Genomic DNA, 21,872 nt, shown 5'->3' on the forward strand with positions numbered 1-21,872 from the left:
CCAAAGAAGCTGCCCATCTTGGGCCCACAGAATGCACAGTAACTTTTGGCAGAATAAGTGTGCACGGGTGTTGTGTAATTCATGCAACAAAGGACCTTGGGACAAGAGTGAAATGGGCATTTTGCTGGCGCAGGGCATATTTCAGGTAAACACACAAGGCGAGGGAACATAAAGACAGGTGTGCTTATTGCCTCTGGGTGGCAAGCGATTAAGGACTCCTAAGTGTGTCATCAGAAGCAATGCTTAGGGCCAACAAGGCAAGCTTTACTCTCTCACTCAAAATAATGGATGTTGCCTCGCCAGTGGATCATGAGATCGCTCATGCTATAAAACAAGTCAGGCGTGAGCAGCCGCTCTCTAACAAAGGATCTCACCTTGGATGGGGCTTCTGCATCATTCATTGTCTTACAGACAATTGTAAGACAAATCTGAGGAGTGAGGAGCCTCCTTCTCTGAGTATGTGATAAATAATTCCATCTGAATTCCAGGCTGGAGAACTGAAGTGTGTGTGTTTTTAACATAAACGGGTTTAGGATCATCACTGACCATAGATAAAAAGAGAGAAAAGCTCTCATAGTCAGGACACAAACACCAAATGAATGACAGGGATGGGCTCAGGTATTCTGTCCACATGGGAAAGGTGGCTTCATTGTTCAAAGCATATTAGAATCTCCTTTGTCCTCCTGTCAGCAATTAAGCGCTTTTGTTCTGACACAGTTGGGAGTGTGTGACAGCCAGCTAACTTTTGATCGCATCACTAAAGCTCCTACAGCTATCCCCAAGTTCTGCCAACACCCACATCTTCACCTACTGGTAGTAAGCCATTGAGAGTTTAAACACACTGACCTGGAATCAGACCCCCGCTGCTACCACTGAAATTCAGCCAGCCACCCAGCAGCTGCAGAACTTGGGGACTAAAGAGTAGGCTGGGAGGGGAAGAGTCGGGGCTGGGAGCTGGCAGGTCACAGGAATGGGGCCTTTCTGAAGAGCTAGTGGGGCACACTGAGGGTCTGGGATGGCCCAGATCCTTGGGCTTGGTTTCAGCTGAGGCTAGTTCTTAGAAGGTCCGATTTAGAAAACGAAGTTTCAAAGCAGGGAAGGTGTAGGGTGGCACTATGGTGATGCTCGGTTTAAACAGAACCCCTGTGCATGGGCAGGCAGGCTACAGGCGCTCAGTGCCGGAGAGCTAGGGCAGAGGAGGGGAGCATTGAGAGTTTGGTCCCAGTAACAGGTTAGGCTTGGGCTACCCACCGTCATTACAGGGCTCAGACAAGGGCAAGGTGACATCTGACGCTCAGAGATTCCCCAGACAAAGGTCTACCATGGCAGGGCCAGTCTAATCCCACCTACCCATGGAGCTCTCTGTGGTACCTACTCTACCCTTTTTCCTGGTTAGGGAGGATCTGAAAATGCACTGAAGGGAGGGGCTGTGGAAGTCATAGTTACACACCCATAGCACTTCTTCTGTCCTGCACCTACCTGGCTCTAACCCTTAGCTTAAATCACTGTCACTCCCACTTTGCAGACAAGGAAGAACAGTGTTCCTTGGCCCAGATCCTATTAAACAAGGAATCCTGTGCTCTCCACTGCACTGTTCTGCCTGGTCAGAGCCGACAGGATCCACACCATTCATGATACCTTTGGGACTTGGACATCACCATTAGCCAAGTGTAACAGGGCCTCACTCCAAGGAGGTTCCAGATACAATGGTCCAGGGGTCATCTGAGATTTTAAACTGTGCTGATACCCAAGAGGGCAGGCTAGTCCTCATATGCTTTACTCTAGGTTTGTGTTATTGTTTTCAATTTTCAATATGACAAGGGGAGGGAAGTGTCCATGTGCATCCTGGACTGAGAAAGCTCCTCAGCTCAGGGTTCAGAGCTCAGGGTCTGGAGTCAGAGACCTGGGCTTAAATCTCAGCCCCATGGTGTAACTAAGTCACCATCTCTCTTAAAGATGTATGGAAATTAAGTGGTAAAATGCAAGGAAGTGTGCACTGGAGTCTTGTATGTGGCAAGTACTGGAGGAAAGTTGGGTATTATAAAATAAATTAATTCAATTAGTTTAATCCATTTTAATAAAGCAAAAATAACTTCAGCTCACTAAATGTGTTTAAATGAAAGAAGTTGCCTTAATTATATCATTTTTTCCCCTCTCAGCTGATAGTTTATTATTGTGAGAGAGACAGAGACAGAGACAGAAAAGGCTAATTGATACAAGCTACCCCTAGGCTGGAGTGTCTATAAACCAAACTACCTCCTTCTCTCCTGAGCAAACCTCTGAGGAGGTGCTAAGAGTAGATAAGAGGTGGGATTAAGGTGCTCTTTGGTCTCCAGCGTTTCTCTGCCAGGTCTATATTTCCACGACCTACCAGGAAGGAAATTCTGAGAGGGGAATGGAGGCATATTTCTGCTGGAAAACTAGACAAAAAAAGATAAATGCATAGGGATAAAGATGTCAAAAGGCTGGGTTTTCTCTAACTGCTCATGGGCTCAGGAACCTTACAGTCAAGACAGGGTTAGGACACAAGGTCTGTGAAGTCTAGGGGTGGTAGCTGCATCTTTGCATGTCATGAGGGGCTCCTGCAAGCTGTGAAATGCAACTGGCTCCTTCCCACAGACCTGCGGCTCTGGAGGTGAGCGCCACTTTGTCCCCTTGGACACCTGGCAATCCTGCACACGGATGGCTTCTGATCACCATTAGCTGAACACTGTTGTGTTGAAATAACTGATGGGACTGCAGTTGCTGGTGCTGAGAGATGTGGGTGTTTAGATCTAGACAGGCTGAGTGCTGTGCCTGACATTTCCCGGCTTCTCAGGGAAGAACCAGGGCCTGACCCCAGCTAGTCCCATCCCAGGCCCCTCTGCCACCTCTCCCCTTAATTTAAGAGGGGATGTGGCCTATTAAGCCAATGCTGCCTATACTCTGTCATGCTTAAAATCCAGAGAATGAACATACGCTGGGAGGGTGGCCACCTCTTTAAGAGCACTGAAGTATCTGTCACCTAATAATATTTTTATTTTTCATGATGATGAAACTGGAAAAAGTTTTTGCTTTCCCTTCCATGGAGTGCAGGGAGAGTGGGAATGAAAGTGTGCAGCAGAACTGGCCCTAGGCATTCTTCCTCCAAAACACCGAAGGAGAGCTGGAGGATTTTATAGAAGCCAAGTGCTTCTCTCCTTCCTGCTCCCAGCCATCATTCTGTCACCTCCCCGAGAAGGGGCCCATGGGCTGCTTGCCACAGAAAACAGCCCACTTCTAAGTGATGGTGCGTGACAGAACGTCTTGGCTTCCAGGGGTGCTGCCCCGAGCCGTGCCAGAGAGCCTTTTATTGCCAGTTTATCTGGACTGAGGATGGAATTTTCTCTGTGCACTCAGAGAAATAATCTTATATATCACAATTCCGTAGGAGAGCACAACGCTAAGAAGATGAAGACCATGCTGGGTCCAGGCCAGCGTGTCCTGACAATTCCCAGTTCTCAATCTCTGGGCTCCCACATGGGTCCTGTCCCTGCAGAGTCGCTGAAGCTGGGGAGAAGTGGCATTGCACGTTAATTCCTGGAGGTCACAATGGGCTTACTGTCCCTGGATCCACGCAACAATCCAGGGCACGGAGCATCAGGTACTGCATTCTCTTACAGGCATGGATAACTAGCATGGGGGGGCTCGCCCAAGGCAGTATAACGGAGGACGGCAGGGGGTGCTGGTCACATATGTTGTGCAGTGCACAGCCTGGGCAGCTATTCACAGCAGCTCTATGCAGTGGTCTGTATGGATCACAGCCAAGACTCCGGACCTGTGCTTCTGACTCCAAGCACCCCACTGGTCACTGGCTTTCTGTTGCTCTCAGGAGCACAGGGTCCACACACGGCAGCTCTCAGTGCCTAGAGATGAATGCAAGAATGAACAAACTTGCTCTTTCCTTGCTTTTGTTTATTTGCATCCTTCCTAGCTATCAAGGAGCGAGGGCTGCCTCTAAACACGGGCTCCACCTGCTCAAGATGCTCACAGGTGAGATCTCCCCAGCAGGACGCAGTGCGGCACGAGCCAGGAAAAAAGCACCAGCTGGAAAGGAATTAGAAAGGCCTTGTGGAAGAGCAGCTTGGGACAGGCAGGAGGAGTCAGGCACTGGAGACGAAGCAAGGACACAGGGAGCAACCTGGGCTGCTGCAGCACAGGCGCAGACGTCACAGGTGGGAGCTGACGCTGGGCAGGTGAGCTCTGGATGGATGCAGTTGGCAGAGCACTGGGGTGTTAGGGGACATAAAAGTTTGATCTGAGGAGCAGACAGGCCCAAGCTGTGCTTTGGAAAGAGGTGTCTGCCACCTAGGCAACTGGACTGTGGCTAGAGAAGCCCGGTCCAGGAGGAAAGCCCAGCAGTGCAGGGATAGAGCCTGATCGCTGGCAGGCCCCGCCCCAGAGTGGGAACGCGGGAGAGAGGCCACCCTAACGTGGCTCCAGTGCACTCGCTGTGGGACTGGCTCTGGCTGTGGGCTTGATCCAGAGTCAGGTGGCCCAGAGTCTTCCCACCTGTCTCTGTGAAATCCTGGCGTAGGCACTCACAGCAGTGAGCTTCCAGGAGGCGAGAGCTCCCGGGTGCCCGGTACGTCTGCCCGCGCGCGCTGTTCATTAACTTCGGTGACACAGCCACCGGAGTGGATGTATAAAAGCACATCCAATTAGCTGGGCCTACATGAATATTTGCACTCTTAAATCTTTTGCATTTCGAAAGGGTTAAAGCTTATTATTAGCATATAATTTACAGTCCTTTCTCCCAGGAAAGGAATAATGCACAGTAAATGCCACATTCATTTTAATAATACATGTTACAGTCTGTGCCCAACATCTGCACAAAGGTAAAGGAGACAGATTTTTTTGACATGTCCCACTCTGCCATCTAAACACAGGCTTTTTGTTTCTTAAGTGACGGAAGGTTTAATCAAGAAAGCAGGCAATTCATCAATCGAAACAAGGCAGCGTGCGTGCGCCTGACAGCACACACATGGTTGTGTACAGAGCAAACCTGGCCACCTGTCAGCCGCACCTTTTACATCAGGATATACAAATATGCTGTGCGATCAACTCCCCGTCTGCTCCCATTCATTTCTTCTTTTGCTTATTATATTTTTCTTTATACTTGATTTTGTTGTCAGTCAGGGCCAGAGGAGATGGATAGACAAGGGAAGCAATGGCTGTTACAGGTGATGATAAAAATTTATATGCCTTTACAATGACTTATTTCCTCCTTGATTTGAGCACCATCATTAGAAACATTTTTCACTGCATTCAGGAATTTTCCCCATATGCTACTGTCTGCGGCGGTGCCAATCTGAGGTTGCTTGCTGGGACCCTCCCCACCTCCCAGACACTCACCCACTACCTCTCCACACTGTCTGAGGTGCTTCTGAAATGCCCCGGCAGAGGGTAAAGGAAAGCAGAGGGCAGAAACACACTGCCCCATCAGACCATGAGAACAGCCGTTCCAGGAGACAGGGCTGTCCCCCAGCAGTGTGCATCACTCACATATTTGACCCGTGCACGGGCTGACACCCAAATCCCCAGGCAGTGGCGAGCTGGGCACGCGTGCACACGCACACAGCGCAGATTCTGCAGTGCGAGCCTGTCAGCAATCATGCCGAGCGAGTGACACGGGGAAGAGCCTGCTTCGCACACGCCCTGCTGTGTGAGTCTCTCAGCCCTCGTTTTCCAACCCTGCAATGCTTCACGATCACTAAGGTATTAAGTTTATTTTTGCCCGCTTTCCCCAGCCTAAGGATAGAAGTGAGGCAGGCACTGCAAACGAAGGGAAAATGTGTTTGGGATTGTTTGGTATGCGCTTGGCGAGTTTTTAAATGATCACACTGTAAGATACACAGATTTTTTTCATCATAAGATGAAGAGCTGGTGGCAGAACTTTTATCCGATTGGATGAAACATATAAATCATGAATTTCATAATACTGATAATTAAATGTCCATCTTCCAATTTAAATGAGGACTAGATTAAAACTGCATGGAGGAGGCTGATACTCAGAAATCATTAATTATTTTTAATTGCTTCATGCCTTCCTAGTCCAACGTCAGAGTTAACATGGCTCGTCCTTGGTTCTTTCAGATAAGGTCTCTTCCTGCCCATACTGAAGAGATGGGCTTGACCTGACCATCCTTGTATCCCTCCTGGTGTCGGGGGTCTATAAAAGGGACAGCTATGGAGGCCAATAAGCTGGCTTTTCCAGCAATCAAAGAGAAAACTGAAAAAACCAAAACTGACCAACCAAACAAAGACCTGGGGGTGGCTAGGAGCCAAAATCAGGGTGGTCAATACCAGGTGTAATCAAAGCATACAGCGAATGTTAGATTTTAAAAATTTATGACAGTGAAAGACATACTGTCATTAACATCCTCAAAATAGTTCCCCTCACTTCAAACACACTCATCCCACTTTCTGAAGCAGTTCTGTGAGTCCTCTTTTGTGCCCTTAGTTGCGCTGTCATGGTTGCCTAGAAGTCCTGAAACAATTCAAAATGCTAACCTTTCATGGTCATTTTGACTTTGGGGAAGAGCCACAAGTTTCCTGGTGCCAGATCCAGTGAGTAAGGTAGCTGAGGACACACTGTCAGGTTTTTATGAGCCTGCCTTTCCACTGGATGGCACTGGCCAGCAGCACTCACCATATTTTTGATCACCCCTTATAAAGATAGAAAAGAGGACTTCCAGAATTGCTTCAGAAAGCTGCAAGAATAACAGAATAAGTGTGTTCCAGGAGAGGGGAAGCAAACTGGGGATTAATGACAATGTCCTTTACTAAAATAATTTTCAAAAATTAAATTTTTATTTTATGTTTTGATCACACTGCACACAGCCCAGTGGGCCAAGACAGATCTTGGTTACGGCTGTAGCGTTCATCCTGGTACAGCTGTGCACTTCTTTGCTGGTCACCCTGATGCTGACGGGCAAGTGGAGAGGTCAGCATCCCACCCAGGCACTGGGTGAAAGCTCTGGGGCCCCACGGCTCATGGCACCAGAGTCTTCAGAGCACTCCTGCACCAGGTGCCTCATGAACTCCTGGTGTTCCAGAGTCCTGGTTTCCTTACGTGCCCACTTTAACATGTATGTGCTTTATTCTATGTCAATATTTTGTTCAGAAGAGAGGAAGTTTTCTTTGGTAAAAATATCCTCTGTACTTGGAGATAGAGATCTGTTTATAACAATAGCAATGCTGGGCATGGTGGTGCACACCTGTGATCCTAGCACTTGGGAGGCTGAGGCAGGAGGAGCACCACAAGTTTGAGACCAGCCTGGGCTACATGGTGAGTTCAAGGACAGCCTGAATTATGTAGTGAGACCCTGTCTCAAAAACAAACAAAACAGTAAGGACGAAAGAACAGCAACGATGGCTTCCCACATCTGTTCATTAAGCAAAACCTGCTGTAGGGCTGAAAGAAACATAGCCAGCCTAGAAAGAGTAAGCCTGCCCTCCTCCCTGCTGAGCTGTGCTCCTGGAACCCTCAGGTACCAGTGTTAAGGGATCCATCCTTCCTGATGTTCCTGAGGTCCCCGGGGGCCTACTGTGGGTGATTCAACCTTCCATCATTTTAGGGTCATTTTAACCAGGAGTAGAAACTAAACCAATGGGCAAACAGATTGTTCTTTTCTTTTGTTGTTTTTGTTTGTTTATTTATTTATTTATTTTTTTGAGATAGGGCCTCACTATGTAGTTCAGCCTGGCCTTGAACTCACTATGTAGCTGGCCTCGACCTTAGCCTTCCAAGTGCTGGCACAGACTGTTCTCATCAAACTCACTATCATCAGCACTAGAACATTATGTTTTCCACAGCATTTTATGGAGCCCTCTTATTTTTTTTTTCCAGGTTATAAATATTTATAGTTCTCTCACCTACATACTTGTACAGTGTTGTCTGATATATTAATGAGCTTTAATATGCATCTGTGGAATTATTATTTGTATGGAATATAATGTGGATAAGGACAGAACCAAAGAAATAAATCCATCTGAAAATAGAGCGTATGTTTTGACAGCAGAGACTTTTCACTCCTTCCGTTCGGTTTTCCAAGGAATTCATCCACGGGGGCCCCATCAATCCAGTGCCCTCTTCCCCAGGCGGGATTCTCTTCCAGTTAGCTTCTTCCCAAGTAATTAGCTTGTTTTCAGCTTCTCCATCCAGAGACGGTCTTCGGATGCAGAACCAATCCAGAGACCGCTGCGTACATCTACACCCTATTTTTCTATCCTATTTTTCACTCACTTTTTTGTTTCTATTTCACTATATCTATATAGATACAGATATTTATTTGGGGGGCTACCTTGACTTGTCTGGGACAGGTGAAATAGAAGCTACTGAGTAGTCAGACATCTAAGCAAGAATTCTAAGACAGGAAAAAAAAAAAAAAAACCCTGTCAAAGACTAAAGTGGAAGGCATTTCAGGAACAGTAGGATATTCTTAAAAAAGAAAACTACCAGCAGGAAGAGTCCTGAGGAGGTCACTCAGGGACAGTTTGGGTACAATCTGCAGAAATCGGCACTGGCTGAGGACAGCCCCCCCAGATCTCAGAGATTCGTTCGGCTCAGCTAGGAAAGACAGCAGGGAAAGCACCAGACTGGCAGGCAAGAGCTGCCACTCACCCGAAGTAAAAGTGGCGAGAAAAGATGCCTCTTGAAATGTAAGTGTGGACCAAGGAAGAGCAGTACCCTGGTTGCGGTGGATGGTGGAGGCCCAGGGCAGGTCAGGCAGTGAGCATTTTGGCTTCGTGGGCAGCAGTGTGCCACCAACAGGACTCTGCTCTTGCAGTGTAAGGCAGCTACAGACAGTGTTCAGGGGAATAGGTGTGAAAGGGATCCAATAAAACTTTATTGGGACTCTTGGCATTCTCATATGGCATTAAATACCTTTTTTTTTCAATGATTTAAAAATATTAACAACCCCCTCCACTAGTAGGTAATAGCACAGGCTATGGGTGGGGGTCCTGGTAGTGGGCTCCTCTAGGGGAGGCCATTCAAACTCTCAGGAGAAGAATAGCACAGTTACACAGGACTTGAAGAGCAAGACAGCGTCGGGACGGCTGGGTTTGCAGGGCCAGCAGAATGTAAGAGGAAGCTGCAGTCGAGGATCATGGAGCAACCCTGAGTGAACAGGGATTCAAGGGACCGAACGGCAGGAAATAAATTATATTTTCAGAAAAGGGACAATAAGAAAATGATCGATCTGTGGTCTGGAAGTGATTTCCAGTAAAATTCCACAGTGTATTATGAGCCAGGCATGGGTGATCATTAGGGGCAGCGGGGTTTACCAAGAACATGCCACATTAACACCAGGTCTGTATTTTTCTTATTACAAAAGCAACACATGCTATTATAGAAAAATGAGAAATGGCAAGGAAGCCAAAGAAGAAAACAGGATTGGAAAGTCCAGGGTGAGCCACTGCAAACACCTTGGTATGGGCCTTTTCAGACTTTTCTTGTTTGTCACTATTTTTTCCCCACCTACCAATATTCATATGTGTCTTTCTATCTGAATCATTGCTTTTTGGGACAGCTGAGAAGTCAAGGCCACTGGATGGATATTTCATAATTTAACCATTTACTTTCTTTTGAGCATTTAAGATATATCCACACCTACCCTCTGGTTTTGAAGTATTGTTTTGAAAAAGCAACAGCATTCATCCTTTGACAAGTCTTTTTGCACACCTGTAAGTACTTGCTAGAAGAGACCCCCTAGAAGAGGACATGTAAGAATCAAAGGTTTGCCTTGTGGCCATTCTGACTAGGGTACAAGATTTTAATCCTCAGTCAGGATTTTAGCATCGAGCCAGTGAAAATTTCTTACTCTGACTCCATGGGCAAGAAAGAAGTATCTACTGGACCATGTAGGACAGCTGGGAAATTTACCCAGTGGAATGCAGAGTACCCCAAATGGTGGGTAGATACGAATATAGAGGAAGGCAGAGCCCAGCTTGCCAAGGGAAGATCTCAAGGAAATGGCTTTGGCTGGTTGGAGGTGGTCGCCCCAGACACTGGGAGCATTCAAGTGGCAAATCAGGGTGACCACCTACCCCAAGGATGCTACGGGGAATTCCTGTGCAAGGGAGATGCTAGGCTAAATGCTCTCCTGCCTTCCCTAGCCCTTTCATTCCCACCTCTGTATGCCAGGGGTTAGAGCTGCATACTGTTCCCGCTGGCGCATCTGGCACCTCTGAGCGGTGGCTCTCCCTTTGTAGGTGTGGTGGGGGTGAACTGTCATCGTGCAATGCCCAGGAAAAGAGGTCCACTAACTGGCATGCCACTGAGCAAACAGTTAAAAGCACATGACCATACACATACACTGAATACAGGCAGTTTTTCACATCTCTAATGACATTGTTTTAAAACATATTTATTTTAGGAAGGATCCACGAACTAAGGGAGCAGGAAGGAACCAGGGGGTCTTTAGCATTTGTACCAGGGGCTTAGTGCAAGAATATGTATCAAAAAAGTGCCAGTGTTGGTTCAGAAGAAACACTTTGATGATTCATTTCATTATCAGTAGAACTCCAGCTATGAAGTGTGGACCCTGAGCAGGGCCGGGTCCTTGGGCACACTCTGCCTTCACTATTTTTGAAATCAACCGTTGGAAACCCTAACTTCACAGCACCTCACTGAGCTGTGCCACTTGGTGCCAAGTACTGTTTACGTGGGGTGAGAGTGTGGTCTCTGCTCCTGCCTAGCCAGAAGGACGTGCGGGCAGGCTGCCAGCAGTGGGGGTGCAGGGGTGGGCAGGCTTCCCAGTCGTGCCCTTGCTGCCCAGTGCTGAGCTTGCACGCCTTACGGAGCCAGTGGGTCCTGTGGGGTTCTTGCTGGAGGTATCACAACTAAACAGTCTCGGACCCTGGAAGAGCAACTTAGTGTCAGCAGCTGCTGAGGAGGCCTGAGCTGCCTGTGCTGTGGGCTGGAGCCTTGCTGCTTCTGGAAGACAAAACCCCACCGGCTGCCACTTCCATAAATGTAACAGGAAGTTTCTGAACAGCTTCCCCTGTGTCTTGAGGCTGTTACCGTGGTATTGCTAAACTAGCATCTGAAATGAACCCAGACAACACCTCATCAAAGCTTCGGAGTGAGGAAGCAGAGGTCCACAGGCAGACAGCCACATTCCTGCCAGACTAAAGATTTTTTTCGCTGTGGTCCCTTCACTGCAGAAACGCCACAGCTGGGAAAGCCATCAGAGACTACAGGGACGGTGGGTGTAGCCTGACACTGTGCTGGAAAGAGATTTGCAAGCTGCAGAAGAAAAGTCGTCTGTTTGATGGAGCTGTCCTTGTGTGTATTCTGACCAGGGCTGCCCGGCTGGATTTCACGGGCCTGTTACTTGCCACACTGCCACTAAGCATCTGGGGAAATATTCAGCTTTTCTACAAAATAGGTCATCTTTCCACACTTGTTATGCTCTCTGTCGACTCTGCTGAAATAGCCACGGCACAAAAGAAATTCTCCCTGGAGATGCTTTTCTTAGACAAACATGCTTCCTTTCCCCTCGGCTCCTGGAGCTGAGCCAGGGATGGGGGCTTAAGAACATCCTTGTTCCTCCCCTTCCCAGCAGGAATGTCGCCCAGAAACGGAACAACTGGCTTTTGCTTATACTTCCAAACCTATTAGGGAGTGATCATAACGAGAGAAACTAATACTGACAAGAATTATGCCATTGTTCTATTTCATCTATTTAGTAACCTGAAGTTGCAATTTTTAGAAAAAAGATTACCTTTTAAATAACCGATTCATTATGGTACATGAATGAATGCCATGTTCCTGTGTTCAGAATGTCACTCACCATTAAGGGTGTGTGCTGGTAAGTGGCACCGATTTGCCACTTCCCCCGTATACACACAAATGCCCCTGCCTGGCGGCCCAGGATAATCAGAGGCGAGTTTATGGGTTTCCCCAGCTCTTAGCAAGTCACCTGTGCTGCCAAGCACCTAATGAATCTCAATTCCGTAATAAGGCTGCTAAGTTTTCCCCTCCCTGGGCGAAGGTGAAAGGGAAACGAGGGCTGATGAAGTTCCTGCCAAGGTAACACTATCAATTTCAAGGCCAAGTTCAGAAATCACGGACTCATACTCCAGGTATGCGAGGGGGAGACCACAGCATGCCCTCTGGCCACAGCCTGGCTATGAGAAAGGAGAGGTGAGGACAAGCTCCGATCCAGGAGGGCGAGTTGCCTGGCTGAGCTTGGTGCTGCTCTGGGTTCCCGAGGGAGACCTGCCCCTGGTCTGGCAGGTAAGCGATGTGGTGAGTATTCTCTGGAAACCTCCCTTCAAGCCTGAGAAATCTACACCTTATTTTTCATCATTAGTTTCAAAACATGCCAAGTATTTGGCCTTTCTCCACATCCTGCAGGGACACGAAGGAGAGGGAAAGCCTGGTTCCTGTAGAGATGGGACCGGGTCTCCTCAGGGAGAAAGGGAGGTGAGACAGACAGGTGTCACTAGCAGACGGCATGGAGGAGGTGGCACCAACACAGAGCCACAGCTGGACCACAGCAGCGGCCCCGCATACCTGATATGGCATACAGATTGGAGTGCTGGTACTCGTAGTCCGTCCGGGTGCTGTTCCTGCCTCGGAAGGTGGCGGGGAGTGTCAGGGAGATGTGCCTGGGGAAGAGACAGAGCAGAGAAAGGTGGTTACAAGAAACAAGAAGCATCTCCCAAGGCTCAGAAGACACCTGACACCATCAAGGGCCAAACTGCAGCACAGAGCGCAGAGCGGAGCTCCTGGTCAACCTCCACCTTCACTTCCCCACCAGCCTCAGGTCCTCCTAGGAATCCAGAAGCCTCCGGACATCAGCAGCCACCTTCTTCCATAATGGAGAGGAATCCAAGAAGAGGAATGGGTTGCCCAAGCCTCCTAACATCTCCAAGTGTGGACTCAGCCTCACCCCCTCGGCAATGTGCATTGACAGGACCAAATCCCAGGCTCCAAGCTCGAGCCTTGACTTGTTCCATTACCCATCTAATGGCTCCCATGTCTTCTGCAGGATGACAAAGGTCACAGCACAGGAACCACTTGGGAAATGGAGGTGTTGGGTATTACTAGCAGGTGAGCCCAAGTCACTAATGACTTCTGTAAATCAGGATGGCACAGTACAGAGCTCTGACCTGCTGTGTCTGTGTGTCCCCCTTTGAGCAGAGCACGCAGTAGGTGCTCAGGAAAGCACCTTCAATGGGTCTAAGTACTGTCTTTTATGGCTTAGAATTTGGCCATGAAAAATATGTCATGAGCACACAGGATGAGTATTTAGTCCACACTAAAGAATCTACTAGGTGTGGCCACCAGCTGCCTTTAGTATATGGGGAAAATAATAATGATAATAATAGGAAAAATACACAAAACCTAAACCTCTTGGAGGGGTTACTGGTGGGAGTAGCTGGGAGTAGCTCAGTAGCAATGCTATGGCCACCCCTGGTCATTTCCAGAAGGGAAGAGAGGGAAGGGAGCTGTATGACACAAGAAAAGCTGTCAGTGACATGGTGCCTTTTTCACATGACAAATGTGTGACCTTGTGGGACACCTGTTGTGTCTAAGGACTGTAGGGAGGAAAGAGCTCAGGCAGGGTTGTGTAGACAGGGCCAGGATTGAGCCCCATAGGCAGGAGCCTCACGGGGGCAAGATGAGCATGGAGGGCCTCATTGGTGGGGGCAACTGTGCCATGGGCCTGAGGGCTGCGCTGAGCAGAGGCTCTAGAGTGCTGATCATGTGCCCGGGCTGCAAGGACCAGCAGACACCTGCACACAGAGCTCCGTCACCCCCAGGCACTTGGGGGCATGGAGGAAGGGGCACTGTCTGGGTGTCACTGATGCTGTCTACAAAGACTGCAGTGGCTCCTCAGGAGCCCCGGGGCTGCGGGACAAACTGCTGTGCAATGTGACAGGTGCTAGGAGCAAAGGGAAACCTGGGTGCGGGTGAGCATGGAAAGCGGGGACAGCTCATTCCGGGCCGGGGGGGCAAGGGCTTTCTGACACCTCACATGAAGAAGGGTGGCAGAAACCCGCCAGGGAGTTGCACCAATGCTGCGGTGCAGATTTAGGGCCCCACGGCCCAGTCATGTTCAAAAGCCCCACCTTGGAAGACATGAGGCTTTGGGGGACAGTTTAGATCCACAACGCTGTCCTACTCATCGTGGCAGAAACAAGGCACTGGTACTCAGGGATCACTGACAACACGGACACGTGGCTGGACCTGGCTGGCCTGCTAGGGAGCAGCCGGACAGCTACATGTCACAGGCTCTAAGGCAGCTCTAAGGACGGCTAGGTGGGAGCCTGAGAGGGTCAGGACCACCGCAGGGGTTTCGAGCTGCTGTCTGACGCCTCTGACTGCAGCACTCCACCCATGGAGCTGAGCAAACAGAGGAACGAATGATGAGGGCCTGTGGTTCTGGCTGAGCAGAACTGGAATGATGACAGGTGACCCTGCAGAGAGTGTGGCCAGGTGGCAGGCCTGAGGGTCCGGGACGGCGTGCAGTCTGCAAGGCTCCTCATGATGGCCCTGTGGGCTGGGGTCAGAGCGGCTGCTCAGTGCACAAGGCCTGATGCAAGACGAGAACACTGGGCGGAATTTCAAGATGCCAGCGGCAGGTTGTTAACCTCACACAGGGCCCTTGTGAGTGACAGAAGCTCACGTCCTGACGCTGGCCTGTGGCAGCAACCGCCATGCTCTCCACCATACCAGTGAGGAACTTCCAGCGCTGGGAAGAGCTGTGCTTCAGGGCTGCCAGATGCTAAGGCAGAAACAGGGCCAGCCCAGCCAGAGTCAAACACACATGGACACAGGTCTGCGGGGACTTGACAGGACATGAGGACGTCCACGAAATCACACTGAGTGTGAGGTCACGTGGAAGCAGCATGCCGTCACTGCTGGGCGGGCAGGGCGGGCAGAGCTCTCAGGAAGGCTGAGGCAGGAAACCGAGGACAGCAGGGGAGTCCATGGCATGCAGGGAGGACTGGCGCGCACCCTGGGCTCTGCGGACATCTCTTGGAGATTTGGGGAAAATTCTATAGCACCAGGGACTTAAACAGGGATGTCTGAGAACTACAGAAATCAGACAGCCTGGCTCTTTAGCTGCCCCAGCCAACAAGGAATTCTTCCTAGTTTCAACTTTCTTGGCTCTCCTGAATTACTGCACATTTGCGGACCAAATGAGTGGGTGAACATTTTCAGCCACTCAAACCGCAGGGTTTGTTTGTAGCATGAGCTGCTGCAAAGTCTCTGCGCTGTATCTGCCCAAGTGGACTCAAGAATCTTTGTATTTTTCAAAGTCCCACCCTTTTCCACTATGGAGGGAAACAGGTGTGGTGTACAAAGAGGTCAATGGCAGCCAGTGGCGGCAACCACCGATTTACAAGAGGAGGAAAAAAAGAAAGCTGTCTGTATACAATGGACACCGTATAGTTGACGCAGGCCATGTAAATAAGAGATGATGGTCTCTGGCCTGACTATGTCTTTCACAGAGCAGCTGCCCATCAGGAATCTGCTGAACGGAAATCAAGTTACCAGAAGCCCAAGCTCCAGTGGCTGAGGCAAGGGTGGGTACAGGACAGGCTTCAGAGCAGCTGGGGGGTGATGGGGGGCCAAGATAGTTTTAGGGGATATTACGGTTGATTCATTGTGTCAACTTAAGGAGTCTAGGAGCTTGGCTAGGTGACCCAGCAGTTCTATATTCTGGGGTGAAAAGGACATGCCCTTCCTGCTCTAGGATGTTGTTCACTGTGTCAACTTGAGAAGTTTAGAAGGTTAACTATGTGACTCAGCAGGGAGCCAGGGTCCTTACTTTGTATTCACCCCGAGCCTGTGCAAGAGGAGGGCACCGAGAATGTGTGGGTGTGGACTGACAGCCATAGACACTAGAAGGAGGGAAAAGAGGCTTGCTCCTTTCCCGTTTTGCTCTTGTTGCTTTTGCTGTTTACAGTCGCCATGAACTGTTGCCCTCTGCCTTGGAGCCAGCCAAGTATGGACTGAAACCTCCACAAACTGTGAGCTACATAAACCTTTCCTTCCTTAATTCTGAGCACTGGGTATTTTGTCTCAGCAATGAGGGAAAAAGAACCAAGACAGGGGAGAATGGTTCTTCCTCACTCTGCAGTTAGCTTTTTTCCTTTTGTCCTCTCCCTGGACAGAGGAAGCACGGATGTGAGGACATCAGGGTGAAAAGGCCCACTGGGGCCGACTGTTACTGAGGATGAAGAGTCCCATTCTCCTCTGAAACAGGACAGAAAGGCCACCTGCTGCAGGAGCAGTGACACAGGGAGGCTCCAGCGTTGGGTCGGCCTGGAAGGGACAGCAGAGGAGGGAAGAGGGGCTCTGTGATTGGCTGGGTTCAGGGCACCATGCAATGCATTTCCTGTATCAGGTGGGCCTATCTGCCAGGGCCTGGGCTGGCTCTTACACATACATCACCTGCCTTAACCCTCTTGACAGTCTTTCTAGATAGGAGCAATAACTCTTGCTTAACATAGCAAGAAATTGAGGCTCTCAGAGGCAAAGTTGGTAAGAGGGCTGGGAATTCAAGGAAAGTTTGGTCCATGTGTCCTCTGGAGACTATTATTATTATTATTATGGTTCTAAAGTCACCCTGATGTGTCACCTTGCCTCTCAGGTATGGAGAATGAGGTCCCCCTCCACCAGGGCTGCAGGGTCCACCTTGAAGACCCACTTGGAGCTGATGACGCTCCAAGTGTGTGGGGGGACTCAACCCCTGTGCCACTTCCTGGCCCTACACAGAGATGGCTCCCAAGGGAGGCGGAGCAATTGCAGGGGCCAGCCACTGGATGTAGCTTTGAGTCCCAGCACAGCACCTAGGACTGGGTGGCCTTTGGCAGGGCTGTCACCTCCTGGCACACACCTGGCTAGAACCAGGCATGTGGTGACCACGGACTCGTATTCTAACTTCAATTCCTATTTTGATTCTTCCCAACTCGCCAGCCTTCGCCTTATTCCAGAGTCCAGCTCATGAGGGCCCAAGGGTAGGATGGTTACAAAACCCACTGGGGACTTCTTTTTGCATTCGAACAAGATCAAAGGGAGGTCCTGCCAGTTCAATCTCTTCCTCCTCGCTGAAGGCATCTGCTGCTCTCATATCTGCCCACCTCAGCTGAGGATTTTTGTCCCCTCACTCCTGCCTTGGGGTCTTTGCACTTCCTGTTCCCTCTGCCTGAAACACCCTCTGCTGGCCTTCAGAACTTCGCTCCTCTTTCTGGGTCCCTTAGAGACACCTTCCCTGATGCCCCTTTGGAGGAGATACCCCACCTCCGGCCACTCTCTCGTGACTCCCACCTTGCCCCCTGCACAGCCCTTCCCTCTCTACGTGGCTGTCTGGTTTGTTTCTGCGTCACTGGGACATGCCTCTGCCCCTCTCTCTATCTCCAGGGCGAAGGACAGTGCATGACGTAGCTGGCACTCACAGTGTTGGGGATAACCCTGTAACATTACCTGGTGCTTGCTGAATGAATGAATGAATCCGCCTCTGACTGTAATTAGAGATAACTTTGGGTATCTTCCAGGAAGCCTTCCCACTTGTCTCCTTCTCATTCCCAGGACTGGCTGGTTAATGGTTTGGAAAATGCAACTATTTCTGATTCATGGACATTTTTACATAAATAGTACGTACGTTCCTTGTGGCATTGCTTATAAAGCCAAAAAACCAGAATCAAATGAGAGATTAAACAATAGGGGACTGGTTAAAAAATTATGGTACAACTGTGTACTGAAATATTTTGTAGTCCTTTAAAATATTTTAGACGATTACTTAATACCCTGGGCACTTGCCCACAGCATTTAGTGAGAAAGATATAAAATCCTGATTTTTATACTGGACTTGCGATCAGTCACCCAAGCACTCTGGCTGAATCATCCAATGAGGTAAGCGCTGCACCCCGTCCTGGCACTGGGCTGGGGGAGCGGGAAGGAGGAATCAGAGCCACCAGGTGGGTGTCTGGCATTCGGCTCCCCCACAGCACCTGAGCCAGGTGCCTCGTGAGAGTGAGCAGGGGCAGGACAGACTGAATAGAACCAGACATCCCAGAAAATGACGGTGGCCATCGGACACCAGCTTCAGTGGAGTAGTTCTGGGGGGCCCAAAATGACCAGATCACAGCAGACCAAGAAGTCCACCCAAAGGCCCAGGACACCATCTCTGCGTAGGATGTCACCTACAGAGGAAGACCTGCCAAGTGCCAAGAGGTACTGGTGGCCCTCAGAAGCCAACCATGTCTGCTGCTGGACTCAACTGATGGCTTCTTATTCCAAAGTCTGATAACGGAAGAACTGAAACTGGAACAGTCCCCAGTTCCCCGAGGGGCTTTTACCAAGCTTTCTTCCCAAAGTCCTGCTCACAGAACGGCCCAGCCGGGACACACTGTTGCTTCTGGTGGCCACTACGTCTGTCATAGGAGGGTCTGGCTGTTCTGTGGCAGACAGGCCAGCATCACACACTCTGCCGATGACAACGGCTACAGCTAAATAGATGCTGAGGGAAATTTCATTCCCCCCCCCCCGTCAGTCTGAGGCACCTTATTCAATTAACATGGCCACGAAGCTGCAGACAGCTCCATATAAAAGCCCTTCAGTTATAGAATACATTTTATTACGTGACAATAGTTGCCAGCACGATTTATTTCCTTTGATGGGATTCTGCTTTTTCCTTGTTAATTTAAATCTGTATTTTCTAGTGCTGATTCCAGGTCTGTGTGAATTTTTAAAATGTTCCCATTAATCTTGTGAACCCGGTGGCCACATATAATGAAGATGGCTCTGCTGGGTAGTAACGGGGCCTGCTGTCTTCTCAAACTGTCAAAGGACAGCGTCGAGGGGACGGTGGCTGTGAAGGCTGAGGCTGGCTTATAGTCAGGCACAGATGTCATTTTTATCTCCCATCCCCTGCGTGCTTGCTTTCTCTAGCACTGTCTGCCTCTGCCTCTGCCTCTGCCTCTGCCTCTGCCTCTGCCTCTGCCTCTGCCTCTGCCTCTGTCTTTGTCTCTGTCTCTCACAAAACAAACTTTGTGACATGAAATCACAGCAACCATTCATTCTATCTTCCCAGGACTGTGCATTGTATCAAAACATCCTTCTGGGACAGCAACTCTGATTGCATGCTTCAGAGACCTCTAGGGGCTCCCCAGACTTCTAGAGGGCCCATAAAATCACAGCAGTTTTCCTAACAATAGAGACATCACTTGCCTTTTCCTTAAGCAAGACACTAGAAAGCACAAACTATACAAAAAAGTCAGCAAATAGACTTCCTCAACATTCAAATGTCTTGCTCTTCAAAAGATGCTGTTATGAAAATGAGAAAGCAAGCTACAGACCTGGAGAAAATATTTATAAATCATATATCTGACTTACATCCAGGATAGGTACAGAACTCTGAAAACTTAAGAATACCCTCCAACCTAAAGATGGCCAAAAAATCTGAACAGACACTTGCCTAAAGGAAATACAAACAGTAAATCTGTATGTGAGAAGACTTCAACATCATTAGTCATAAGGGAAATGCAAATTAAAATCCCAGTGAGGTACTACCACACGTTCATCTTCTAGAATGGAGAGAGCTAAATATGGATCACACCAATTGTTGGCAAGGATGTGGAGCAACCGGAACTCTTAGGCACTGTTGGTAGGAATGCAAAATGATATAACCACTTCAGAAAGCAGTTTTTGTTTCTTAAAAAGCTAAACATGCCCTATCATAAAACCTAGCCATAACTCTTCTAGATTTTTTTTTACCCAAGAGAAATAAGTGATAGCATATGTCTACACTAAAATTTATAAACACATGTCAACTTTATTGGTAATAGCCCAAAACTGAAAATAAGCTGTCCAGCAACAGGAGACTGGGCAAACAATGTAGTATACATCATCTAATGGATATTACTCAACAATCAAAAAGGAACAGACTAGATGCAAAAGGAACAGGATAGATGCAAGACACATAAATCTTCAGGCCACTGTTCTGAGTAAAATGAAGGAAGAAAAGAATATATACGGCATGATTCCATTAACAGAAAGTTCTAGAAAGTATGGGCTAATCTCTGAAGCTAGAAAGCTGATCTGTGGCTGTGCAAGGGATGCACTGTTTTATAAGAGGCACAAAGAGTCAGGCGGGGTGGTGCATGCTTATAATCCTAGAACTCCGGACAGTTGAGGAAGGAGGAGTGCAACTTTGAACCTAGCCTGGACAACTGTGTGAGAGACCCTGTCTCAAAATTAAAAAAAGGGCTGGGGATGTAGCTCAGTACAAAGGACCTGGGCTCAGTCCCCAGTTCCTCCAAAAAAAGAAAAGGCATAAAGGACTTTTGGGGGTGTTGCATTCATGATCCTGATTTTTGGTGATGGTTTCACAAGTGTGTACATATGGCAAAACTCATCAAATTATGTACTTTAGCTATGTGCAGTTTTCTGTATATCAATTATGCTCCAGGAAAGCTGGGAAAACTCCTGATTTAAAAAAGGAGAAAGAGGTGAGTGAGGGATTCACAGCACTTCAGGAGAGGCAGTGAAAGATCCTCAGCTGACTAAGTGCAGCACACCTTGATGGTGACTTGAGACTTTTCTTCCGTCACACTGAATGACAGAAAGCAAAGTGCTCTAGAGGTCTGAGGGTGAAAAGGGTGGCGATTCAGAGATAGTTTACTCCTTCAAGTTGTCTTTTATGCATGAAGACAGTAACAAAAGGTTATTTACATCCCTTTCTTTGAAAGAAATGCACTAAAGTGTGTTCCACAGATGCTGCAACACATGCCTATGGTCCCAGCTTGGGAAGCTGAGGCAGGATGATCACTTGAACCTAGGAACTTGGGCAGGGCCAGCAAGACCCCCCCCACTGAAAACAAAACTAAACTAAACTAAACTAAACTGCTCCAGATAGCTCAATGGACGTGGAACAAAAAGATAATCATTCATTCTTTCTCCTTAGAAACACGAGGAAATTACCTAAAATGCGGGAATACCTTATTTAAGATGGAAAAACAGTACTAGCATCATCTTCCCTAACATCAGGTCATTCCCAGCCCACTTCATGGCTTGGCACTGGGGTTGCCCACCCCACATACATTCCCGAGGGGCTCATCTGCTGCCGGCACCACAGCCTGGGCTTGGACAGAGTCTGCCGGAGCTGGGATTTCAACGCTGAAGGGCAAATGGTAAAATTCACGCTCTTAAACATGGTGCTCTACACAAAACCTGAGGTAACGTTCCAAAACCCCTGACTCAGTGGACATGAAACCGCTGGTCCAGGGAGCACCGGCGAGGTGCCTTCGACAGTGTGATCGGGGAAGAATTCGGGCGCAGGGCTGTGTGCAGAGTATGATCTCAGCTGCAGGAGAGAGAGGAACTGTGTCCCTGGGGTGGCGTTTGTCATCAAGATGAACTGGGGACAGCCGTAGTGAGCGGTAAGATGAGCCTCAGAAACACGGGATACTCACATAGTACTAAACCAGGACGAGCAGAGGACCAGGCCAGCTGCTCCTCCATGACCACGGCCAAATCTGAGAGACACGGCGTAGGTAAAAGAAACACCAAGACAAGAAACTTCACAATGACTCTGTACAGACAACCCCACAGGATACTCTGCTGTGTGGGTACAGGGGTTTGGTGGGAGCAGGCCGGGAGGATGTCCCAGCTCTCGGGGACAGGGAAGTCCCTGGCCGGGCCATGTCAAGGTGCTGACAACAGAGGCTGTGTTGTGGATTTCTCATATATTTTTCCTTTCCTCTTTCCTTTCCTCTCCTCTCCTCTCCTCTCCTCTCCTCTCCTCTCCTCCTTCACCAGGAATCGAACTCACGACCTTGCGCTTGCCAGGCAGGTGCTGTGCCACTCACCTAAATCCCCAGCCCCA

General features: G+C 48.9%; 1 protein-coding gene across 1 annotated transcript in view; it reads right to left on the bottom strand.

The window, feature by feature from the left end:
- Positions 1–21,872, bottom strand: part of Mvb12b (multivesicular body subunit 12B) — a 167,315-nt gene that overhangs the window by 58,410 nt on the left and 87,033 nt on the right. The window contains exon 7 of the mRNA XM_013513279.1: positions 12,545–12,639. Coding sequence (XP_013368733.1) covers positions 12,545–12,639 — 95 coding nt within the window. The remainder of the gene's footprint in view (positions 1–12,544; positions 12,640–21,872) is intronic.

Source organism: Chinchilla lanigera, unplaced genomic scaffold, assembly GCF_000276665.1.
Source record: "Chinchilla lanigera isolate Chin_1 unplaced genomic scaffold, ChiLan1.0 scaffold00018, whole genome shotgun sequence".
Classification (NCBI taxonomy): Eukaryota; Metazoa; Chordata; class Mammalia; order Rodentia; family Chinchillidae; genus Chinchilla; species Chinchilla lanigera.